General features: G+C 49.9%; 2 protein-coding genes across 2 annotated transcripts; one reads left to right on the forward strand and one right to left on the reverse strand.

Moving 5' to 3' along the window:
- Nucleotides 1–1,460: 1,460 nt before the first annotated feature.
- LOC100903451 (tigger transposable element-derived protein 6-like) lies at nucleotides 1,461–2,477 on the reverse strand. The gene has a single exon (XM_003740646.1). The coding sequence runs from the start codon at nucleotides 2,475–2,477 to the stop codon at nucleotides 1,461–1,463; it is 1,017 nt and encodes a 338-aa protein (XP_003740694.1).
- Nucleotides 2,478–9,703: 7,226 nt separating this feature from the next.
- Nucleotides 9,704–11,522, forward strand: LOC100903596 (uncharacterized). The gene is made up of 5 exons (XM_003740647.1): nucleotides 9,704–9,859; nucleotides 9,975–10,443; nucleotides 10,608–10,758; nucleotides 10,859–11,050; nucleotides 11,207–11,522. Exons 1-5 carry the CDS (start codon nucleotides 9,704–9,706, stop codon nucleotides 11,520–11,522), a joined length of 1,284 nt encoding a protein of 427 aa, XP_003740695.1.
- The last annotated feature ends 5,343 nt before the right edge of the window (nucleotides 11,523–16,865 follow it).

The following is a 16,865-nucleotide window of genomic DNA, read 5'->3' on the forward strand; positions in this document are numbered from 1 at the left end:
GGGCGCCTAGCCATGGGCTGGGACTTCGCGAGCGCATAGCCAGTAATTTGTTAGCACATGCCTATGCCCTGGGTATTCCTGGGCGCATGTCCATGTGCTTTAGTCACCATGCGTTCAGACGCCTTGGCGCATGCCCATGAGCCAGGAATTCATCAGCACATGTCTATGCGCTTCAAGTCCGTGAGCGCATGACCAAGCGTCCAGACGTCGTGACGCATGCCCATGAGCTAGTACTTTCTAAGCACATGCTCATGCGTTCAGACGCCTTGGCGCATGCCTATGAGCTAGGAATTCATCAGCACATGTCCATGCGCTCCCGATACCGTGGTTGAATGTGAGCTCTCATGTCATCGATTCTAATTCTAGGACGCCCAGCCGCCACGGTGGCTAAACTCTTCCACGGAGGACTACTCGAGCACCCTGTGAAAGAACTGTGTGATGAGATCGCAGCCTTGGCTAAGCACATGGAAAGCTTCCCCTGCGACATATCTACGAATAAGGCAAAGCTTCCTAAAGACGGACCGCTAATGGTCATGAATTATACGTCGACCTATCTCTCGGATGAGCTTCGTGACCGAGTTGTGACCCTCGGGTCGATTCTAGCGTAGGGGAAGCGTACTAGCTTTGGACCACTGACCAGTTATGGACCATATTTCGGAAATACCATGATTTCGTGCTGCAGAGATTCAGAATATCGATTCTGATTATCACAAAAGAAAGCTCTGGCATCAAGCCTTACATTGAGCCCCCAAAGCGAAATTCGGTCCGTCCCTGCCTGCAACCGCGATCCCCGAATGATTGAGACTTCAGATTTTTCGGACAGCTTAGCGAAATCTTAAGCATCTTCTTTTCGTTCTTCCTTTCTTTCATCCAGTATACATCAGATATTCCGGGGACACTTATTCCCGTGATAATCACCTGCAGCGGAAATTCCCGTTTTCGCAAACAGCGTCAGCGGAAATGCTCGGCTGAGGTGGCGTCGAGGTGGCCCAAAACTGGTCAGCTATTTTCCGAAATTTGACTAGTTCTGGACCGCCGCCAGACCCCGGAAAAGATCTGCCTCATTCCCCAATAATAATAATGATAATTCTTACAAGAATTACAGCATACACTCGGTCGTTCCGACGAATTCGTCGCTTGAGTACTCGAAAATCGTTATCTGCCGTTCTGGCTCCCTTTCGTAGCGAATCACTTCGTTGTTCTCTCCAAAGGACGTCGAATTCGATGGGCTCTGCGGTGGAGATGTAAATTCCGCGAAAGCTATTTGAAAGCGCATGACGGCAATTTCGAGAATGAAATTGAACCTAAAAATTAAGATAATCGACGCTAAGACGTGCGCTGTAGCCTGGATCTCTCGTATTTTGGAACACATCCTTAGTGACATTGGAATGCGAAGCTCGAAATGATTGCATTGAGTTGTTCAAACGTTCAAACGGATAGAAGATGAGGAGATTTTTTATTCAGCGCCGCCTCGGTCTGTGTGGTGTGGGTAGTCGCAATACATCATCTCGGGAGAACTCACATGATTCATCCGAAACATCCATCGTGAGATGGGATCTATGATTATCTAAAAAGAGGAGCACCGGTCTTTCGATGTTCTGTTCGGCGAGGAAAGGAATGAATTTCAACCTCAGATATTCGAGGAAGGTGGCGCCGGTCATCCAGCCTTTATCCGATTTGAAGAGGCAGAATCCCTGTCGGAGTAGGTCCGTGAAAGCTGGAGGCATTCGTTTGCGTCTCAATACGATCGCTGAGGGCGCCAGGTGGCCTGCTGCTGACCCGCAAACAAGCACGGTAACGTTCTCCTTGTCGGAACCTCCTGCCGAGTGGACATGGCGAGCCCCTCTGACTCCCATTACTTTCCCGCTATGAGGATTCAGAGCGAATCCCGTTTCGTCCGCGTTGAAGATTCGACTCGGTTGATGCAAGATTTCCGCTAGATTTCTGTCACGCAAGGATGTCGTTATGCGAGTGAAGTACTCTCTAATGTCAGCTTCGCTGATGTTAGCTTGAGCGCTTGAAATGTGCTCGGGCGTTCTCAATGCGAGGTCTTGATGTCGCTGACAAAACAAGCGTACCCACTTGTCCGCCGAAACTATTTGATGAGCTCTTGGATTGCCGTCTTTTGCAGCTAATTTCGCCAGTTTACGGCCTGTTTCTTGGAGAGCTTCCCTGGTGACAGGAAATCCCATTTTAGCCATATCCTTAACCCATTGCACGATGTCTTCCTCGGTTTCGCCTAACACGGGACTCGGACCACGAGGTAGCCTTTCCGGATCCTCGCTGTCAATCTTTCTGCTCAATGTCGTACGCGGCACCCCGAATTGATTCGCTGCAGTTCTGTGACTCATGCCATTCCTTACAGCTTCAATGGCATTCCGAAGATCTTCGGTAGTGTAATTGGCGTTCTGGAAGGCAAGAGCCAGAGGATCTCTGATAGCGCGAAGAGCGAATACGAAACTAAAGAGGTCAGACATTCGCGGATCTCCGATGGAAAATTGCTGTCTGGATTCGAGACTCTAGCACATGGCTGCGAGATTCCGACGGGTGGGATAAACCGTCAGATAACGATCGGAATACTAACCGCAGGCATGATTATGCACGGGGTCGATGCGGGCACAGCACTGCACTCGTTCAAGGTTCTCGCTCAACTGTTTGGAATGTCTCATCCTAGAGATCTTGCGATGTGACATTATCAGTTCGACTTCTCAGTACATTCAATCTTCAGAAGTTTTTACCCTAGCGCTCGATTCGCTTGGGCCGGAACTATTAAATGGAGTTGGAGCATCACAGAAATATTGAGTAAGACCGAATTTATGATTTTAATGCCTTCCTCTGAGAGGTTTGCGATCACTAGGGAGATCGTGAAGGGGGAAGTTCGGATGGCCCAAAGCTGGTTACTACCTGGTCCAAAACTGCTCTAACACGGTCCAGAAATGGATTTCGCAATTTTTGGAAGAAAACAGAAAATATCGGAACGTACAACTCGGTTTGAGAAACCAAAACAAGAATCTTCAAACTCAACCTTTTGGCCACCTTTTGAAAAAAAAATGAGCCCCGTACTCCCCCTGGCTCCCGCAGAAGCAGCCTAGATTCGGAAGGACTGCGTTAAGTGGCCCAAAACTGGTACGCTCCCCCTACTACTTGTTCCGGGAGGATGCCAACCTGTCGGAACTGCAAATCATAAAGTCGACCCGAATGTTAGCCGGCTTCACGATTCCCACCGTTGATGAGTCGTTCGCAAGCTTACTGACAGTTGTTGCGAAGAGCACCACCGTCCGAGAGGACCTACTTTGGATCACCATCCCAAATATGGTCGCCGTGTTCTCCGACAGAGATAGTTTTTGTCGAGCGGCTTGCTGGTTTTGCCCCCGGTGGGAAACGCGGAAAACAAAAACGCAACATGCAGCCTACCCAGAGTCCCGCATCGCCCGAGAGGCCCGGGAAGTGGCCCGAGCACATTTATGCCGCCACCATCGCACGGACACCCACCAGGTGGGCGAAGTGCTGGAAGGGTACTTGAATCGAAAAACAGCAACGAGCCTGTCAGCGGAGATCCCCCTACACCAGTTCTTGCGTTTCGTGCAGTATCAACTCCCCATTCCCTCGAAACAGCCAGATAATTAGAGCCAAATTTCTACATAAACGGAATGGAGCAATTCATTCTGACGAACTCAGTGTACGTGGTAGTCCACGAAAAAGCACTTAACACATAGATTCTGCTTGCAATGTTTGCATTTTATGAACGGAATTCCGCGACATGAATCACCGGAACAAACTTCGGTGACCGAGAACAACATCTCGGCGATACTCAGGAAGGGTATCTTCGGGACATCGAAGCCGGACTTGTGCTAGCCGTACAACCATATACTTCGGAAATCAGGAAGCTGAAACTGATTATAGATGACCATTGGAGTCGAAGGACATCATCGCGGCGGTCGATGCGGCATCCGATCAAGCCACATGCTCGAGTCATTCGCTTCGCGAAATTCTTCCACATTTGGATGCAGTAAACGTCCAGCGGCTGAATCAGCGGTGTTGACCCCGGCGGTAGTGTCTTGAGGCAGATTTCTTTGTCGTCCAGTTGGAACAAGCTCTGATCTCGCTGTCCGCCCCAGGAATCGAGATAAAGCACACATCGATCCACTTGGGTGCGATCCAAAACTTCCTTTAGAATTTCCTGACGCCAGATCTTCATCAGTCCCTTGTTCAACTTCCCAGACTTGGTGCGAGTTACGAACATATTTTTGTATTCCGTTCATAAAATGCGTACATTGCAAGCAGAATCTATGTGTGAAGTGCTTTTCGTGGACTACCACGTACACTGAATTCGTCAGAATAAATTGCTCCATCCCGTTCGTGCAGAAATTTGGCTCTAATTATTTGGCTGTTTCGAGGGAATTGGGAGTCGATACCACTCATGAAGATGGCGTCTTGGCGTCAAATTCGAATCCGGCGATCCAAAAATGTTTTCGGATATCTCGGGCAGATCCAATATTCGTCGATTGTTCATAGTATTTTCCATTATTCCCGTAGAGTCGATGCTTAAGAGCGAGTTTTCGATAATTATTTAAACACCCTTGAAGTGGCCATACGCAGATAACCTCCTAGGGTTGAACTTCTCTCGGGGCGGGGATTCTATGACCGAAGTTTCAGCCCGATCGGCGTGTTACATGTTCGACACTCCCCAGTGTTAAAGCTGCATTGCAGGAAAGCAAACGAAAGCTTCATATCACAGTCGTCCTTCTGATTACAAGAGCACAGAACCAGGTACGGTGTCAGCAGATCTCTGCTCTCCCTCTACTCCTTCGCTAGGTCAAGCCAAGCATTTCCTTATGCTGACCGACGAGTTTTCAAAATATCGAAAAGTGTACTTTCTCAAGACCAAGGATGAAACTCCCAATTGTATTTGACTATATGTCCGATGGTTCAAGACTCAAACCGGCAGTGACATCAAACGCCTTCACTCAGATGAAGGAACCGAGCTCAAAAATAATCAGGTGACCAAAATTCTTCAAGAAATCGGAGCTGAACAAACTTTCGGTTCGGTGTACACTGCTGCTCAGAATGGAGTAACAGAGCGCGGAAATCGTACAGTCAATTTGGTAAGATCAGTTCTAATCAGTGCCGGTCTTGAACACAAGAAATATCTTTGGGCAGAATGCGTAAACTGCGTGGATATTCTCAACGCGGTGTCAATCCATCCTACGCTCAACATTTCGGCGTACGAGATTATCCACAAACGAAAGCCTTATTTGGGAAGGCTTCACCCATTTGGAGAAGAATGTTTCATCAGATCCCCAAAGCCCAAACTGCGAAAGTGTGAGAGGAGAGGCATTAAAGGTCGACTGGTCGGCTATGCAGATCATGGTCTTGGCTATAAAGTGTGGTTGCCAAACACCCAAACACTGATCCATACAAAGGATGTAGTTTTCTTGAAGAAACACCTGTTGAGTCTTGAAAAGGAAGCCCATCCAGAAATGGAAACATCCAGGGGCAGGGAAAATGTTCCAGCAGAACAAGCGCCCACTGTAGGACCGAAAATTCTCAACACGCAACCTTCTGAAGAAAGAGACAAGGGAATCGAGAATCATGAAAGCGGTAACGAGTCCCCCGAACAAGCAATCCCACACACATCGACTCGTACGCTAAGACCACGTAATACACTCAAACGCCCTGATAGATACATGGCAGGGGCGAATGTTCTTGAACCTGGAACATGGCCATCATCGTCTCACGAGGAGTTCATTTTGATGCTGTGTCCGACGACGACAATAATTCTTCAGTGTTTGTGGCTCGAGCTGAGTCACCCACTGGAAGGTATTCAGAAGCGGCAAGCTACAAAGAAGCTCTCAGAAGCCCAGAGAGATCTCAATTGATTGCTGCAATCCAAGAGGAACTGAATTCCATGGAACAATTAAAAGCATGGATTCCAACTGATCTGCCCCCAGGCAGAGAAGCCATCGACACCAGATGGATCTTCAAACTGTTGCTCTATCTAATTCCAAGAACTACTTGAAAGCACAGGAAGATATCTGGGAAAAGCAATCCCTAGTCGCATTACACAGAATGCACGCAACTTCCATTTGGGGCTTCAACCGATTCGAAGTTTCCAGATCTCAGTGGAAGGCAACCGCGGTACCACAATTGACCTACGCAAACGCAGTAACCGTCGCAACTGGGAAATTACCCGCAAAACTCGAACTACGGCAGAGAGACGCGGGGAAATGGGCATTAGGAATCACATCCTATAAAACCGCGAACGAATTTATCACCGGCGAGCTCGGGTGGTCCTCCTTTGAAGGGAGGGAAGCCCAAAGCAAACTGAGGCATATGAAAAGAATCGAAGTCATGTCTCTTACAAGTAAACATTCTTTTTTGAAAATGATAATCGCCTGGTTTGACATGCTTTTTTGAAAGTTTCCGAGCCCCGGAGCAACCCCGAGTCGTTTTTCCCTGCTGCCCTGCATTTCATACCCCTTCTCTGCAGGCTCCGAAATCCGGAAAAAACACAATTTTCATCGAAATCCGTGATATTTTGCTCGGATATCAGTGGGAATGGGTCTTTCCGAGCCTCGGAAGCTGGGAAAAAAACATTTCCATCAAAATCCGAGAAAAATATCGCGGATTTCGATGTAAAAGGTGTTTTTTCCGGGTTTCGCAGCCTGCAGAGAAGGGGTATGAAATGCGGGGCAGCAGGGAAAAACGACTCGGGGTTGCTCCGGGGCTCGGGAACTTTCAAAAAAGCATGTCAAACCAGGCGATTATCATTTTCAAAAAAGAATCTTTACTTTTAGACAGGTGGCCAACAGCCTTACTGAGCATGATGAAGATAGTGGGCATACAAACAAAGATGTACGAAAGAACGGAACACCTGGAAAGGACATACAACTGCGGCACAATCGAAGTTGCATATTCAGTCTCGGGGGCACCATGTTTGAATACCTATAACTCTCAGATAAAAAAGCAAATTAGAGAGACCCAGGAGAGCGTCTGGAGACAGGACATGATTCTGAAATCAAGCCTAGAAGTTCACTGGCAAGGCAAGAAAAGCCTCGGTATCCAAACCTTCCTCTACGGAAACCGAAGAGGGGACACTCTCCTGGCCTTGGCCAGAGCGGGAATATTACCAACGAAAAGCCGAGGTAGGTCTTGACCTACAGCAGGAGGACACCTGGGTGTGCAGCCGGAATCCCGAAAACCCGGAATCCCGAAAACCCTGAATCCCGAAAACCCGGAATCCCGAAAACCCTGAATCCCGAAAACTCAGAGTCCTGAAAACCCTGAATCCCGAAAGCCCAGAACCCCGGAAATCCTGAAGCCTGAAAGCCCAGAATCCCGCATCACCCTGTTGACTGGAACCAGATGAACGAAACCTTATGAGTGGGGCCGTTTCACCGCGACACTGCTGGAATTGCCTTATTCAAGCTGAGAAATCTTGTCCATCTTATGTTCGGAGTAGGAACCGCAAATTCCCTGGTTTTCCCGGGAAAGAAAATGTCGGGAATTCCCGGGAAATCCCGGGATAGTCGGGAATTAGCGGGAAATGCTGGCCGACGAAGGAGAACATGATCACGGATGAGGGCGCGCCGGAGGACGAATCTTTATTTGCTTTCAATGCCCTCCGTTGCCGGTCGCAGGGCTACGCTTTGTCCCACGGAGGTGAGCACGCAAGACCATCAGACTATCAAGCGTCTTCGGTGCGAGTGAGTTACGGGTTTTCGAGCATATAAAGTTCATCGTGCTAAAATCTCTTTCCGGCAAGACCGAGGTTGGTGGTACTGTCGTCAGCCTTCTCAGGCATAGCGATAGCAGCTTCCCGTGGCCGTGACCGGCCTCAAACAACTTCATCTCAGTGCGCAATCGTGCAACGGTGGGCTGAACTGGCGGTAACGGCTTCTTTTGATTGAGTAGAGGGACCGTGAAAACGCTATCGAAATCCATTTCTCTGAGGGGAGCTTCATCCTCTCCTGAGCCTTGGAGATCAATGTCGCCGATTTCCGACATCCCTTCACCCTTCAGAATATCTATTATCTGATTCCGGAGGTCTTTTTCCGAGCTTTGGGGAAAGCCAAGCATTTTCTCGAATTTGGAGTCATACTCGGGATCGAGCAGGTGCTGGAGGAGTATCGAGTTCAAGGTTCTCCGTTTCCGTATCTCCTCAGCGACGACGGATCTCAGTGTTTCGGAGGAAGGATCGCCGCGACGATCTAATCCGTTCAAGAGAATCATCAGGATTCGGTCAGCCTGCGCGAGAGTAGCTTCCGATGAGCTCAAGCAAATCATGGCCGTTTTGAAAGGCAATAACGTTGTCAGGATATTTCGAAGCTTCTCCCTCGCAGCTCGCTTCATTCGCGGTGCATCGTTGTCCTCGAGGACCGCATTCAGGGCCGGCATGATGAGCACAGCCCTTTCTAGCATCCGAAACGTCGAGTACCACCGGGTCCTCGTGTCAAGAATTATGCTGAGACGCTTCCCGTTGTACTGAGGCAATGCTGTGAGTTCGAGTAGCTTTTCGTTTCTTGGTCCGCTGCGCTTAATGCTCTTCAGGATGCTTCGCGGATGGTTTAGGGCGCTTCGGACTGAGAGACATGGTATTTGGATTTGATCCTTAAGGTCGATCTCCATAGTTCCATCTTGGTCAGATTCCATGTCCTCCGGCGGACCAAGTTCCATCTCGTCTGCGAGTTCCTCACGGATGTCGTCATCATCGCTCTCTTCGTCGTTGCTATCTTCATTAGGGACCATGTGCCCAACATCCGATGGCGAATTAGTGACATTGCTGAGTAAAACTTTCTCGAGGGCATTGTGGAGACCATGAAGCAAACATAGCTGGGATTGAAGTCCGAGCTTCGCGACGGCACTTTTCATTACCGACGCTCCATCAGTTATGCCGAAGCGACAGTTGCTGAGTCGCACGCCGAAACTCTCCATCCGAGATTTGATCGAATCACTAATGAAATACGAGTTAGCTCGTCCGGTTATTACTCGAGACGATCGGCAGCCTGATCGGAGAGTCTGGATCGAGTGACGAGCGCGATAAAAATCGGCAGAGTCTCCACCAATTGAATTTCTCCCTCGAATTTCTCAGGAAAATATATCTGAAGATCTTCGACTTTCCCGGGAAATTTCCCTGGACAGTCGGTTCCGGGACCCGGTTTTTTCCCAGGATTTTCCCGGTTTTGAATCCCGACTGCGAGCCCTAATCGAGACACCATCACTTATCGAATGGGAGTGTGCGCCGTATCGCTCAGAATATTTTGCTTTGGTGGTAGCACGTCGAGAGACTTCGTGAGTGAGAGCGGATAGAGAGAGGGCAGCTATTCCAGGAAATCCTCCGGCGATACTGATCAGACTCCGACTATATTTTTTCCTCCACTTGGGAGCCTGAGAATACTCAGAGTTTGGGTCTGCGGACTTGGGAGATCCCATTCGGTCAAACGGCCCCGATTGAACGGTATCAGCATTTTCAGTCGGATGGTTCCGTTCGGAAGGATTCGATTGAGGGGATGGTAACCCCGGGGCGAGAAGGCCCCCGAGATGCGCCGTTCGATTGCCGTTTGTTATCATTCCGATCCCCGTCTTGTAATAGAATCGCTCCTATTGTGATACCTTCAGCTTTTTAATGGTTCTAAATCGCTAAGGTGGAGCTTTTTAAACTAAGAATACTTTGCTCTTGATTTCGTTCGACTATTCATATCCAATGGATGTCGAGGAAGTTTTATCGCATAAGAATGGTAAACTTTACCTCGTGGGAGGCTTCTTGTATGAGGTCGACAAGAAGCATGGAGGTCGGCTGTACTGCCGCTGTATAAGAACGAAGAGCGATCACTGTCCTGCGCGGGTCACCATAGATAAGGTGAATTTCTTGGTAGTCTCACTACTTTCCTGGTCCGTCCGACAATAAATTCAGATGAATATGAATTTCCTCCGAGAGTTCTCTCTTCCGATTCTCTGCCATATTCATCGATCAGGACCCAGAGCTCGCCGTCGTCAAAATGTCGACGCAGCACAGTCATGGAGTCGAAGATCGCGACCTCATGAGGCGCAATACGATTCAACGAATGAAGAACATGGTGTCCGCGAGACCAGACAAGTCGTGCCAAGAGGTATATCGAGAAGCATTGGCCGATGCCGTCACTGAGTATCAGACTCAGCACCCGACCGAAGAGATCGGAGCAACACTGCCGATGTATGGCAGTGTCCGCAGTGCCCTGCAGAGACATCGGGCAAAGGATCGACCAACGCTCCCCCAGACTCTCGCCGATATCATCCTCGAAGGCCAGTGGGCCACGACCAAGCTTGGGGTCACATTCCTGATGATCGACGACGGAACAACCGATCGGATGCTGGGATTCCTCACCGAGGAGGCCCTGACAATTCTCTGCGGAGCCACGGCGGTCTTCATGGATGGCACGTTCAGAATCGTGCCCTCGCTTTTCTGTCAGTTGTACTCTCTCCATGCTTTCTTCAGAGGCCAGATGATGCCTTTGGCTTACTTTCTCCTGGCAGACAAGAAGAAAGACACATATATTCGAATGTTCAGGCTGATCTCGGACCTCGCCGCATCGAGAGGCTTGCTCTTCAGGCCGCGAAATTTCATCTAGATTACGAGGTGGCGGCCTTGAAGGCTATAGAGCAAGTTTTCCCCACAGCGGCGATCAGGGGATGTGCCTTCCATTTCTGCCAGGCTGTTTGGAGGAACGTTCAGAGACATGGACTCTCAACGTCATACAGCAATGAAGCCTCTGTCAAGAGGTGAGCCTTGGCGATCGAGTATCGGGAACGGAGGGTGGGGGGCGCTAACACCGGGAACCTTCGAGGCAGTGACAGGTTCCGAAAACAACTCTCTTCGCAGGTTCATTAAGTCGACGATGGCTCTTTGTTTCGTGCCATTGGAAAGAATCGACGACGCGTGGATGGAAATCGACGCCGATTCCCCCGGAGCGGACCACGAAGCCTTCGCAAGGCTGAGTGAGTTCAAGGAATATTTCATCCGTACTTGGTTGGAGAACGACGTTTTTCCTCGCGCCATATGGAATCATCATGGGTGAGTTCTGTGCTCCCTCGAATGATTGATTCGCGATGATTGGAGCAAGAGATCAATTCGCAATCTCGCGGATTCCCCCTCTCGTCATGACGTCAGCCTCATAGTGGCGCCGACCGGGTTCGTGGACTGAGTCCCTCAATCCACGCCTCTCGACAGGAACTTCGAAGCCAGAACGACGAACCATCTGGAGGGATGGCACAACGCTCTAAACAAGATGATTAAGAAGTCGCATTCAAACATCTTCGAGCTCGTCGCTCATCTCAAGGTGGATGAAAACGATTGCAGACTCCAGAGGGTCCTCTTGAGCGCTGGGAACCCACCGAAACCGGTGCTGAAGAAGCACGCTATGCTCAATGCGCGGTTAGTGCGTCTCACTGAGCAATTCCAGTCGGAGCAGATCAGTCTCATCGAGTACGTGCGCAATACCGGCTTCAATCTCCAAGATTTCGCTAGTTCTTCCTCGTCAGCATAAATGGATAAAAGCATCAGCATAACTTCACTAAGTATAATAACAACATCACCATAAGGATGACCCAAACCTGAAGTCTATTGAATATCCGCGTTCGACGCGTGCAGCTGCGCTTGTACTTCACGCTTCGCACTGTGTGAGCCACTCTTCGGGGGACCGAGTTTTCGGGATTCCGGGTTTTCGGGATTCAGGGTTTTCGGGATTCAGGGTTCTCGGGATTCAGGGTTTTCGGGATTCAGGGTTTTCGGGATTCCGGGTGCACACCTCTGGGGCAGGTGTCGGTCACGCTCCGGATGCACACACCTGCCCCAGATGCGGAACATCTGAAGAGACCGTAAAACATGTGATCTTCGAATGCAACGACGCATACTACACTGACGAAGATTTCCTCTCAAGATTAGGCCTCCAAGAGGAAATACAGGACCCTTCGATCGTGACAAATACCAAACGAATCCCGGAAAAATGGGAGAAGGAGACCAAAGATCTGCCTAATAGCGCCTGACATGAAAGGCTGATGCGCCATCTTGTAATATACATAGAAGACCCATCTAGATCAATAAATTGCCATTACCATTACCAAGACTTCGGTGATGTTTTCGAAACTGTGAATTTCCCCTGGAACCTCATAACCCGCATTCCATCAAGCGTACTTCCACATCCTGGTAAAACGGGGGTGCTGCATTTGATTGTAGCAGACGGCATGAAGTTTCATAGTGAAATAACGATCGGAGGGCTTTGGAACCAGTCCACCCCCATCTAAATACAGGTCCCGACAAGCTTCGGTTACGTTTTTCGCCAGAATTTTGTACTGGCGAAAGAAAAAGACATCGAGGGGCTGCACCCACTGTGTAGTCCCCTCCGGAATGCACTCGATGTGCTCTTGTGGATCCACAAGCCCGGCTGACGACCCCTGTCCCGTCCACGCATCTAACAATAAAATACATTGCAGATCGCGAGCGGCATCAGGGATAAACACTTTTCTGAACCAATTCCTCATGATGTCGCTAGTGCATTTCCCGGCTTTGGAACAGGTGACTTCTACATTGGGGCACGAATGCAATGTATCGATTAGGCGAAGCTCAACAATAGGGCCGAACTTGGCGTTGCTTTCTTGGAGAACAATGGTGTCGGGATGAACAGAATTGGAAGCTGTGAATCCTCAGACTCGGTAGCGTCGCGTCGGCGTGACTCATAGCGTGGGTAAGCTTTCCTCGTGAGTTATGCATTCGGGGTTCTCAATCCCGGTTCCGACGTAAGCTAAATGATAGTCCGCTAGTACGAAAGCGGGACTTAAGATTGCTAGAGTGAGTCACCCATTGGGTGGCTCCCAAGATATTGTACGGAGACTCATCCAGCCTATGTGTGTAGGTAAGCATGGTAAAGAAGGTGGAGCTCGCCCCACCCTAACTCCTGTATAAGGAGGATACAATCCGAATAAACTTTATTGGTGTGTCTCCCCTTTTGTGAGACTGTACTTTCGTGATTTTTCGGCTCGACATGCGCAAATCTCGGCGCACTGCGGTTAGGAACGATTGACTAGTAAGTTTTCGCTTCGGGCGGAGCTCCGTCGCGGCGTCGCGAATCCATCGTCTGATGTGAAGCTTGGTGACTTGTCTTTGTGCCGCGCGAGTCAGGAGTCATGCAATTTAATAACGCAGTCTATCAAACAGGGGCCTCCGAAAACAAATGACGGGAACCTCCGGATGATCAACTTCGAAATCACCTGTCGAACCAACCTGAACGGACTGCTCGCCGCCGAATTTCCGCACCAATGCGTATTTCACGTGTTCACCCAAGCCCTTTCAAAATGCCGTCTCACCGCTCGTAATTCCGACCTCTTGATTTTGAACTTCTAGAGCAGCGGTTCCCAACCTGGGAGCCGCGGCTCCTAGGGGGGACTTTTCTGGGGGAGCCGCCGAACCTGGTAGCCGCGGCTCCCCTAGGAGCCGCGAGACTTTTCTTGGGGAGCCGCGGACGAATTTCTGGTGTAGGTCCGGGCCGTCAGGGTTTGTCACTTCCTAGGGAAGGTTCCGCAATGGATCGACTTCATCTGCCACGGTTGTGTTCCCGCCATTCCGCCCAACTCTATCGAGGAGTGAACGAAGCTAAAATAAAATCTCACTCGCTTTCACACCACCGCACGGAGCACCTTTTGTTTCCTTGTGTCTTCCCCGCAGAGAACACTTCATCCACCACTAAGCTTTTTCCCGTGAGCTTCGAGAAGCTCAACTCTTCTCTTCCGTCGAGAGAGACTGGACTCATTTGTTAGAGAGCTCTGGTATGCCCGCGAGGCTACCTTCTCCAGCCAGGAGCTGCTTGTCTCCGGAGATTCCCATTCAGTCTCTTTAACGGGGAATGGACGGGAGGGAGGCGGAATATTTGTAAAAAATATATGTACGTGCAAGTTATGAGTGCCGGAATTGAGCTGCGAATGGTCCTTTTAGGGGAAAAAGAAGGGAGAGTAGGTAGGAGCCGCGGGAGCCGCGTGGGCACTGGGTATCCAGGGAGCCGCGGGAGCCGCGTGGGCACTGGGATCCTGGGAGCCGCGGGAGCCGCGTGGGCACTGGGATCCTGGGAGCCGCGTGGGCACTGGGATCCTGGGAGCCGCGTGGGCACTGGGATCCTGGGAGCCGCGGGGGAATTCTGGGTTCGCTAGGGAGCCGCGGAGCCAAAAAGGTTGGGAACCGCTGTTCTAGAGAGTAGCTTCCTCTCCCTTCTCCTTGTACGACGACTACACCTTGTTCAACTTGTCTTGAGAAAACCTTGCTTCGATACCACCCCTTTGGACAGCTCCATCCCGAACTTCCTCTATGTCCAACTCATCGAGGATATCGAGCTCTTCGTCGTCTCGCGCGGCCTGCTCGATCGGGAGCACCGCCACATCTTCTTCTTCTTCAGATTCCCCGTCAAAAGGCTCCTGTCCATGTAGATCTTTCAGAAGTCCTTCCATGTCGACATATACCTGTTCCTCGGTATCAGTGAGCTTTCTTATAATCGACATATCGGGCCTGAACCGATTCATTAGCTTCTTCAGGACCGCGGAAACCGACGCCGACGTACTCATGATGAGGCTAGCAAATCCGATCTGTGCATTCGCAATGATGTGACTTCATAATGTCTGCGACATTTGAATATTCGGAACATTCTGCGACATTCGGAAAGGCGGTCCCGATTCAAAAATCAAATTCAAAAAGAGGAGTCGCGGGAGTTTTTCCCCAGCGCCCCGTTGGAATCTTGTGCTAGAATCGACTGATTTTCCGCAATTTATCGCGGTTTTTCGCGGCCCACAAAAAGTGAACCGTGCATTTGCTCGCGGAATGCCCTGAGGTACATGACTCGAAATCTGTCGACTGACCAATTTGCAGCCGAATCGGTTTGTGCTCGGTGGCAGTATCTCCTTGTGAGAATATTTTCCTTGGAAACGAGCAATTCTCCTCGGACGCTGCCTAGCCTGACTAGAGCCTGCCCCTGATAATCCTGATCTACCTGGAGATTCCATCATCGCCGTGTTCAAATCTGTTATTGGCCTTCTATCTCTTCCTTCTCTCATACCTGGCTGGGTTCACATTGATTTGAATCTCCGCCGACGATCCTGATGACTATGATGAAATTTCTATCGGTGATGATGCCTCTTCGCTTCGTATCGTTGAGCCGTCCTCGAGCCCAGTTTATTCCGTGATCATAACCGGATCTTCCACTCCTTCGAATTCTTGGACTATGGTTTCTTCGACATCTTGATCCTGATCCGTGTCCTCGATCATTGCCTGCTGCGAGTCGACGAATTCTGGCTCGTCTTCCTCAAACGTATCCTCGAACGGGATCGCATTTTCCTCGTCTTCGCTGTTCACCCTGTAGTATCTGAGCTGTGAAGAATGTGCCGTACAAGTGTACTTTTTGTCACCTAGCTGGACTAGCCTATAGGTATCCCTTGGGAGAATTTCGGTTACTATCATTGGTCCCCGAAACTTGGCCTGAAGTTTGGTCGGTTCACCGGTGTGGACGGGTAATCGACTCACGGCAACGATATCTCCTATCGCCAGCCTGACGAAATGAGGCCTGCGTTTCTGATCGTAATAATACGCATATCGATTCTGAGCCTTCTTAAGATTTTTGACTATCTCCTCCTGAACCTCTGCTGCAGCAGTCCATAACCTATCCTGAACCTCTTCGACCAATTGGGAATGATTATCGAGCCTGGGAATATATCCACGTAACACCTCAAATGGAGATTTTCTCGTACTCCTAGATGCCACCGAATTTAGCATCATCTGAGCTCGCGGTACATGCTTCGCCCAATCTCGTCGATCCGGGGCTTCGAATAATGATCGCAACAATCGCGATACTTCCTTATTATTCCGCTCTACCTGACCATTGCTCTGGGGATGCTGCGTGCTAATCAGCACATGCCTCACCCCATTTGCCGCGAGAAATTCCTCGAATGTGCTTGGAATGGAGCCAGTTTGGCACCAAGTTCTAAGTTTTCCCCGGTCCGTCACAGAATCTCAAGGCTACAGCGTAGCAGGTTCTTTTGTTCTTGTAATCAAGCAAAACTCCAGGACTTATAATTGGCAGAGCAATTATGAATCACAATACCTGGAACTTTCCCAGATGGGTGAGGGTTTTCCATGCCTCTATATATGCACCGATAAAGCTTGCTGAGTACCGGGAAGATCACGCAGACCTAGGTGCTCTGCCCCTGATTGAAGACCACTGCAAGCGTGTGAGTTCCTTTCTTATCAGTCATTCCGTAAAGTATCAGTGTCCAGTAAACCACCCTCGGTCCACTGTGCTAGCAGCAGGAACCTGAGCCTTCGAAATCCAACATCGAGAACATCGTTGAGCTAAGCTTCATCCTCCGAGCGGCAACCGCAGTCCTTCACGATTCTAATCTTCCGGACCTGAGTATCTGACAGTGACTTTTTCGCCACCGCTGAGATTGGGAGGATGTGGGCGGGTTCTCCGGGCGCCCTTGGGGAGGCTAGCTCCGCGAAGACCAAGTCAATGTGTTTTTTGATTTCCGCATCTTCTGCTTTTAATAGCGAGGGATCTTTTTTCGCGTTTTTGAGGAACGCGAGGAGGCGAGAGTATGAGATCTTCTGGTTGTCTCCGAGGGTCTCTATGTTATCCCGGAACGGGAGCGAGATGGAGTAACGACCGTTTTCCATACATTTGACCGAATTTTTGAAGAAGTTGATCAATTCTTCCTGACTTTTCTCCTCGTCTGATGGGAGGGGATTCTCGATCCCCAGGAGCTCCGTGTCCCAGAGGTGTTCGAGGTCAGTAGGATTGATTTCCTTCTTTACTGTGGGGGTTCCCACGATAGCTGATGCGGCTACGACGTTCTGA

Source organism: Galendromus occidentalis, unplaced genomic scaffold (genome assembly GCF_000255335.2).
Source record: "Galendromus occidentalis unplaced genomic scaffold, Mocc_1.1 scf7180000077077, whole genome shotgun sequence".
In the NCBI taxonomy this organism is placed as follows: Eukaryota; Metazoa; Arthropoda; class Arachnida; order Mesostigmata; family Phytoseiidae; genus Galendromus; species Galendromus occidentalis.